At 36.6% G+C, this 8448-nt stretch overlaps 1 protein-coding gene across 2 annotated transcripts; it reads left to right on the top strand.

Moving 5' to 3' along the window:
* The first annotated feature begins 79 nt into the window (after positions 1-79).
* Positions 80-4804, top strand: atp5pd (ATP synthase peripheral stalk subunit d). Of its 2 annotated transcripts, none has more exons than XM_039685598.2 (6): positions 80-245; positions 781-910; positions 1934-2030; positions 2117-2188; positions 4263-4325; positions 4505-4804. In XM_039685598.2, exons 2-6 carry the CDS (start codon positions 789-791, stop codon positions 4634-4636), a joined length of 486 nt encoding a protein of 161 aa, XP_039541532.2. In that variant the 5' UTR covers positions 80-245; positions 781-788; the 3' UTR covers positions 4637-4804. The 2 variants fall into 2 exon arrangements, with proteins under 2 accessions (XP_039541532.2, XP_039541531.2); XM_039685597.2 differs by having other exon boundaries at positions 91-249.
* Positions 4805-8448: the final 3644 nt, after the last annotated feature.

The following is an 8448-nucleotide window of genomic DNA, read 5'->3' as shown; positions in this document are numbered from 1 at the left end:
TTATGAGCTGATGGGTTGAATCAGGTGTGTTTGATAAAGGAGACAAAGAAAACACGCAGTGTTGTTGCTGGTGTGCCGCCAGGAACAGGGTTGGGAAACACTGCGAGTGGACCTGCAAGTCCGCTGCAGCTTTTCTCCAGTCCACTGGGTGTCAGTGACGAGCGCTGCTTTCTTAACCGCGCTTCCGCTCTCAGTCTTCGGCGGCCATCACGCTTCTGTCATTGCAGCGGCTTGATCCTTGAGCAGTGAGTATGTGTCGAAATCTAGTCATTTAATAAATAATACAGCGCCCGATTGTTTTTACTTGGTTAAACCATGAATATTAATCTTTATCTTTCATGGTAAATGAATGTCGCGGTCTTGTGGTGGTTATTTGTGTCATTCGTTCGCTGACCTTGTCTTGTCGACTTGTGTGCATTAGTGAAGGCTTTACATTTCAGCCGTTCTTATAAACCTAATTTCTCTTATCAAAATAGAAAACAGTGACACTTTAGTTATAAATACTGTTTAAATGCGAAAGCAGTGTTTTAGTATGGTACATTAGATTCAACTGGCGAGTGTCCTATATGTTGGTATTCTGTGACTGATTATATATGTAACGTTAGTTTACATTTTGAATATTATATGTCTCGTGTGTGCTAAAAAATATCATTATGTGTTTGACAGACTGGCTGTAACGTTACAATTTGCTTGACATGCAGCTGGAACATGTTTGCTTAACTTGTGAACGATATTTGTTATTCCTAATAACCATATTAACTTCATTAAATGTTTTGACAGGAGTAAAAATGGCAGGCCGACGTGCAGCTGTAAAGGCCATTGACTGGCTGGCTTTTGCGGACAGGGTCCCTCCGAACCAGAGAGCCATGTTCAACAGCTTGAAGACCCGCAGTGACTCCATCACAGCAAAGTAAGTCTCTACAACCCTGCACATGAAGGACATGCACTGCTCAATTTCTAGCATGTAGTTTATACAGGACAGGAGTGATGTGAGGTAATGGTTTTAAAGTTATGCTGGATTTATATTTTAAACCCAGAACGGGTTGATCCCTAAACCATCATCTTTGTGCCCTTGAGCAACACACCATAGGTCAGGTGCAGGTCAACGGACAAGCTGGCTAAACTTCACTAAAGCTGTGATTCTTAAATAGCTATTCTTGTTTCTCATGATAATGAACTAGTATCTATGGTTCTTGTTTCATTTCTTTTTTTAAAGCAAGTTTTCTTAATATGCCTATACATCTATCATGGTCAAAACAGTAATATTGTGAGGTATTATTTTCATTTTAAAATAACTATTTTCTATGTGAATATAATGTCAAATGTAATTTATTCCTCTGATGCAAAGTTGAATTTTCAGCATCATCCTTCAGAAATCAGTCTAATTTGATCAACATTTGATTATCAATGTTGAAAACAGTTGTGATATTTATTTATTTTTTGTGGAAATTATGTTGCATTTTTTTATGGATTCTTTGATGGAAAATAAGTTAAACATAACATTAATTTTTAAATATAAATGTTTTGTATCAATTTCTTGTTCAATATAAAACTATTAAATGTTTTGTTTGCTTTCTTTTTTAATAGTATTCATACTATTCAGCACTAATTATTTGATAAGAATTAGAATGATTTCTGAAGGATCATGTGACAATGATGCAAAGCTAAATTTTCAGCATCATAACTCCAGTCTTCAGGAAAAAAAAATACATTTTACAATATATTCACATATAAAAGAGTTAGTTTAAATGGAAATAATATTATTGTAAATGCAATATTACTGTAAATAAATGCATCCTTGGTTTAGCATAAGAAGATTTTTGTCAAATAAAAGCCTTTAAAAATTAAGTCCGACTGTCAAGGTTTTTGATATAGAAATGTTTGTATCAGTCAAGTCAATTATAAATTTGTGCTGAACTATGTTTACTTGCAGACTTGCATCCTTGCCAGAGAAACCGGCTCCCATTGACTGGAGTTACTACAGAACAGTTGTGGCCAAAGCCGGCATTGTGGATGAGTTTGAGAAGAAGGTGAGATCCAGTGATTTCTGTTTGACCCCATCTCTTCTTCTGCAGTGTGTCTGATATTCTCCGTCTACCCGTCTTTCTATCTCCAGTTCTCTGCCTTGGCGGTCCCTGAACCAGTGGACACTCAGACTGCAAAGATTGATTCCCAGGAGCAGGATTCTGTGAGTCTCTCTTCATACTTCAGTTTTTCTTCTCTCCTGGAGATGTTTTATATCATGTTTTATATCATTTTAAGGCGTAATGCAAATTAAAGATTAAAAAAATCTGAGTTTTGATTAACTTGCTAATTGTAATGGCAGGTTAATAAGGTGTATTTCTGAAAAATACAGGGAGATTTACTGTACCAGTAGCCTGGGTTTCCCCTAGGGCTGGGCAAAAAAATAGATTTTTCGATTAATCGTTTTTTTAAATGTGTTCGATTCAAAATCGATTCTCAACGGCCACGAATCGATTTTTTCCATATAAAATGCTCGCGGACGCGGTGCTGCATCTTCTCGTTTCTCTGCACTAGGCAAGCGCCAAGCGCTGCAGCTGTCGATACACACACGCGTTTAGGAGTCGGGACATGACGGAATATTCACTTAACAATCGGGCCAGCATTGCATCATAACCTATGATCGTAACTAACGTTTATCATTTTTACGTCTTTTTAAGTTTTACAAGCAATGTTAAACTATCCCGTGCTCGCGCACTCTCAGAGATGTCTTTCACTGCGTGCACAGTAACGTTACAGCCTAAATCTGCCTCACAAACAGCTTGCCAGAAACAAAAGTTTTATCCCGGGATTATATCACTTTAACAGTTAAAACACGCGACATTATGTCAAAACTCTGGTCTTGGTGAGTAACCTCGTAAAGACAGTCGGTAATGTCTTAAATTAGCATTAAACGCGTGTGACAGAAAGTTAATGAAACAGTAATGGATTCGCGCACTAGTTCTTACGCACTAGTGAACGCAGCCATTTGTGTCAGTCATTCATTCTGTTGTCATAACAACAGAATATAGTATTAATTGTAAGCAATCAGAATTAATAGCCTTTGTATTTAATTCAGTCTGGACTAAAAAGACTATCCAGTGTTATTTTACATTGGATTACTTTAGTCAGTTTCTGTAGTATTTCTGACATACCCAAAAAACTACCCCAAAATGTAGTCTTTATTCTATTGTATTTATTTGTGCTACTTTTTTCAATTTAATTCAAAGATTGAAATCAAGCTTCCATACATAAACTCTTAAAACAAAAATAAACAAAAAATTACATTACCATTTAGGTAAGATCAATGTAAAAAAAATGTCTAAATATTTATATATTTATTTATCTATATCTATCTTAAACATAAAATAACATGATACTGTTTGATCAAGCTGTGCAACTCTTTTTTTGTATATTGCATCAAAATCCTGTTTATTCTTTGTATGCATTTAGTGTACCTAAAATAAAAAGAGTTTTATATACAGGTTTATGGCTCTTAATTTCCTTGTATTAATTAACCACTAGTAAACTTATGTCCTGTTCTTTTTTATAAATATAGGATTTATATTACATCTTCATTATAGTCGAATCGAGAATCAAATCAGGAATCGAAATCGAAAATTGAATCGAAATCGAATCGAGAATCGAAATCGAATCGAACTGAGAGCTTGTGAATCGAAATTGAAATGTGAATCGATACCCAGCCCTAGTTTCCCCATGCTGCCTTGAAGCAGCGTGATTTTATTCAGCCTGGTCACCATGAACCAAATTTTCACCTGAGATAGGGAACCAATCACAGAATGGTGAGGGAGCAGCAAGACGATGACTAGGTAGATGCGACTCACCGAAACAGTTTTTTTATATCTATGGATCCATCTTGGCAGCGGATGCAAAGTTACATTTTGATACAGCCTTTGTGTATACTTAAATCTTCTAAATCTCTGAACCATCGTCTTCATCTAATTTTTTGTCGCTCTACATATGTCATCTGGTTCTCTTTGAACCGATTGGCTATGAGCTACGTACAGGCTCATTTGATAGACATTCGTAGCACCCAATAATACGGCTCTGGGCATTCGTAAACCACGCCTTAAATACGAGAAAATGAACATGTGGTTTTCAGACCACGCCTCATTCTCAATGATGCGTGGTCTGGCGTTAGCCAGGCTACTGTTCTAGACCAAATTCGGAGCATTACTCTCTTAAGAATTGTTGTTTTGTTTTTTCACATATCTGTATGTTGTGTCTCTTAATGTATTCAGAACAAAACTGCAGCTGCTTACTTGGAAGCATCTCAAGCTCGTATCGCTGAATACGAGAAGGGGGTAAGTTCAACCTGCACCTTCGCTGTCACATTATGAGTACTAAACTTATTACAGAACCGAAGATATGTCAGGCTGTGCTAAAGCTTCCCCATAATACTCATTATAGAACTAATTGTGATTTTGATCAAATTCTCCAGCATGAAGCGTTTCAATAAAATGTCCTTGTTTGTCCTTGGCAGCTTGAGAAGTTCAGGAACATGATTCCTTTCGACCAGATGACCATAGAGGATCTCAACAACACCTTCCCGGAGACCAAGCTGGACAAGGAAAAATATCCATACTGGCCACATAAGCCTATCGCCGACCTGTAATTTATTAGCAACACCCGGAGCTTCAGTAATGAATCTTTACGAGTCTGAGGTTGCTCTGTATAGTCTGGTCTGAGTAATACTTCTGCTGTAGAAGTGATTCCAATCGTGAAATAACTCATTACTGTTTTATTTGTGAATTAAAATAAAAATTACTTGTTTAAATAATGACTTGATTGTTTTTGCACAGTATTGTGGATCAGAAGTAGATGGTATTATTGATAGTAAGTGGTAGGCAGATCGAGGATTCGTGGAACACTGTTGAAGCAAATGTGTTGAGGCTTCGAAACAATCTGACACCCGTCTCCACAGTGACCCCTAGTGGTCAGAACAGTGTTAATGCAACAAACCTGGGCCAAACATGCATAGAAACATTTTACAAATCTAATGCTTTTTTTTTTTTTTTTAAAGTTGCGATTAATTACATTATCAAGTGTTTAAGTTCTCAGTTTTGCCAACTAATTTCCAGCGGAAGTTCCTAAAAGCGGGCTGATTTGTTGTTAAAACTGCCATTATGTCATACACATACACACATATATATATATATATATATATATATATATAGTACTTTTAAACTTCGGGTTTCTGGTAGGCCGCGAACAGAACTTCAAAATTCGACTGCTTGACGGCATAAACGTCACTTCCACCACCTGCTGCCTCATTCACGGCAGCGCCATCTTTGATTTTTAATGAGAATGAAAGCGAGGCTGTAGACTTGCATCTCTTCAATGGGCTGTACTGTTACTGTTCTGCTTATGTTATGAAACACTGGAAAAATATCTTTCCAAGAAATGTCAGTTGACAAAAAACTCCCGACAATGTAAGCTGTGGAAAATTGTAAGTATAGCCGAATTCAGCTTCTTACAGCGGATGCCATTGGAAACACGGTAACTTAAGTCTATCCCTCACCGCATCACTTTCATACCTGTCATGTGCGCTGCTCTGAATAAGGTCTATGGCCGTACCCTTCACTAACTTCCCTGTCTTGTTCACTCGGAGGTAGCAAACGGAAACCCCTCCATTAGTGTCAATGTCATCATGCATGGACTCACAAATCGGAACTGAACAGTTGCGATAAACAGTGTGGACATCATTTTAGATCACATTCCAATCAGATACAAAGATAATCGGATTTGGACTGACAGTGTGAATGTAGCCATAGTTAATACGTTAACTTGGCCATAGTCAAAGCTTCATTTTTACACATGTGGCTGATGAGCTGATGCTGTGCCTCTCTCTAACACAAACGCCTTCTTTCAGTAGTATTTTGTACTCTTCTCTTTAACTTGTGGCAGTCTAGAACTCGAAAGGTATTTTCCCGATGCGACCGATTAGTACAGACCAAAACTCGACCATTTTTCAGTAGAAATAATCAGCCAAATTTGCGAGTCTTTTCAGTTCAATGGCATTGTTTATGTTCTATGCCTCCAAAATGGCCGACTTCCGGATTGAAAAATCATATTTTAGGATACCTATATGTCGGTGATTTTTTTTCTCGCCTCAAGCTATAATGCTAATCGATTTGTAAAATTTGCAGATTCATTTATAGTAGCTTCTTGATATTATAATATTGACGATATGGTTATTGTCTACCACTCAAACATTGCATTGAAGTATACAGTAGATTCAATAAAACGGTAACCAATAGGCTATAATGACGCTGGCTTGTAAACGTGAGCATCGCGATCATTTGTCGTTAGAAAAAAAAATAAAACCCATGAAATTATATTCATAAGACATGCTGAAATTCTGTACCTGGGATGAAGACATTTCACACGTGACGCAAGCAGAACACCTGTGTAACATAAAAGGCTGACTTGAATATATTCTAAAATTCATTCGGAAAGACCTGTGGAGTTCTAGAAGAATGTTTTATTGAGTGATATGACCAATCTGGTGTCTGGTGCATAAAAGAAAGCATGGTAAGGTGAAAACCAAAGATTATCTGTGACCTGGAAGCTTTTTTTCAAGCAAGGAATGGCCCATGTTTGCAGTAGTGTTTGCAGTAGAGTACTTATAGGCTATGATTGGAGGTTATAAAGAATAAAAGATTCTGCACCAACTTTGACTTTTGGGGGTTGAATAATTTTGTTGTTGAATGTTTAGAGCCAATTTAATTTTCTTCATTTTTCATCAACTTTACGTTCTCAGAATCACATTAATTACTGATGCTTGTAAACTATTATAGAAAGTTTGGTCAAAGGGGTTGAATAGTTTTGATTGCAAATCGAAAGCGCATTGCCCTGACTAGATGAGCACAGCTGGAGAACTGCTGTTACTGAAAATATGTTTTATGCAAATCTCAAGCCAATTTTTGCCTTCAGTCTTTTGAGACTCGAGTAAAAAAGGACTTAATTAAAGACAATCTTATTTCACTGAATACTCAATGATTTAGTTTTATACATCAGCTAAATTGTTCAGACATCTTTGATTAATGTTCACCACTGTATAAAAATGATTAATTGAAATTGGATCCGCACAGTGAGTGTCTTTTATGTGATGCTTAGCTTTAGTCATGGCTGCCGTCTCAAGGCCACATCATAAACCTTCATTTGTCATGCTTGGAAATTTGAGAAATGTCCTTTTAGGCATAAAATATGTTCTCTCTGTGTGTATGTGTGTGAGACTTTCTTCTGTGGTAATTCTTAAGATTATAAATATATGAAGATTCTCCTAAAAATGCCTCTTTGTGTAACATTTTTCATGTCCTTGGCTATAACCCATGAGAGGCTGGTTTAGAGTCACTAGAGGGCGCAGTGGATCTATACATCTCTTGATTTAAAACTGGCTGGATGTGAACACAGATGCGAGAATTTCCTTTCTGTAACCTTTCTGCAAACCCAAAAAGAGTTTCTGCAACCTTGGATGTGTCGATAATAAAATGCAAATCTGTGAACATAAAAATGAGTTTGAACCCAAATCTAAATTATAATTCAATCCCGCCATCTCAGATGTGACCCGTGAACTTGCCCTTCAGGAATTCAAAAAAGCTTGACATGAAAATTTTCAAAGGGGAGAAAACAACTTTAGAAATGAGTAAACTGCCTCGAGACGCCGTGAGGTATACAGGGATTGTATTACTTGCATGACCTGTATTGTTAATATGATAACAGTCAAACTTTTTTATAGCGCTTTTACAATACAGATTGTTTCAAAGCAGCTTTACAGTGATAACAGGAAAATAATGCACCAAAGTTTGTTTCGGCTGTACAGCAGATCTAGAAGAAAATAGTGTCATTGTCCAGTTTAAATAAGTTCAGTGATGGTTCATTTTTGTTGTAAAAAAGTTATTAATTTAGTTTATTTACCCTATATTAACAATAATAATCCCTGAAAAAATAACTATCGGAAAAGGTTTTGTAGGTCTCAAAGTTTTAATTATTTTGTCTCTAAAAACTAAATATCTCCCTGCAACAGTCTGGGAATGTTAGTTTTCAGGTTGTGGAAAATAAATGTAAAATAATCTTGTGAGTGGCCTAATGGAGGTGGACCAATCTGTCCTCTATGAATCTGTCAGCCATGTGCTCACATGCTAATTTCTGTTTCCAATAGAAACTGGATTTGTTTGGCTTTGAACAATGTCATATCAAGAGTCTTTTTCAGTGTTGCGGTCAGGACTCAAAAGCGTGGTTCATTTAGATGAGCTCAGGGTATCAATCATATAAACGATCAGTAAACAAAAATAAGAACTTTAACATGACATAAAGTAATATGTTTATGAAACTAGTTCATTTGATATAATGTCATTGTAAAAGAATGAGCTGATTTTAAGTATCTCGAGACCACAGGTGTGGCACATGAACAAAAATTATGTT

The sequence above is a fragment of the Pimephales promelas genome, chromosome 3, assembly GCF_988280905.1.
Source record: "Pimephales promelas chromosome 3, fPimPro1.hap1.1, whole genome shotgun sequence".
In the NCBI taxonomy this organism is placed as follows: domain Eukaryota; kingdom Metazoa; phylum Chordata; class Actinopteri; order Cypriniformes; family Leuciscidae; genus Pimephales; species Pimephales promelas.
Note: the sequence above shows the minus strand (reverse complement) of the source record. Positions and strands in the feature narration are given on the sequence as shown.

Bases quoted from the DNA above. Each gene is read 5' to 3' on its own strand.
- atp5pd (XM_039685598.2), top strand. From the start codon at position 789: ATGGCAGGCCGACGTGCAGCTGTAAAGGCCATTGACTGGCTGGCTTTT. The intron at 2,189-4,262 runs GTGAGTCTCTCT...TAATGTATTCAG, and splicing joins ATTCCCAGGAGCAGGATTCT to AACAAAACTGCAGCTGCTTA. The intron at 4,326-4,504 runs GTAAGTTCAACC...TGTCCTTGGCAG, and splicing joins TCGCTGAATACGAGAAGGGG to CTTGAGAAGTTCAGGAACAT.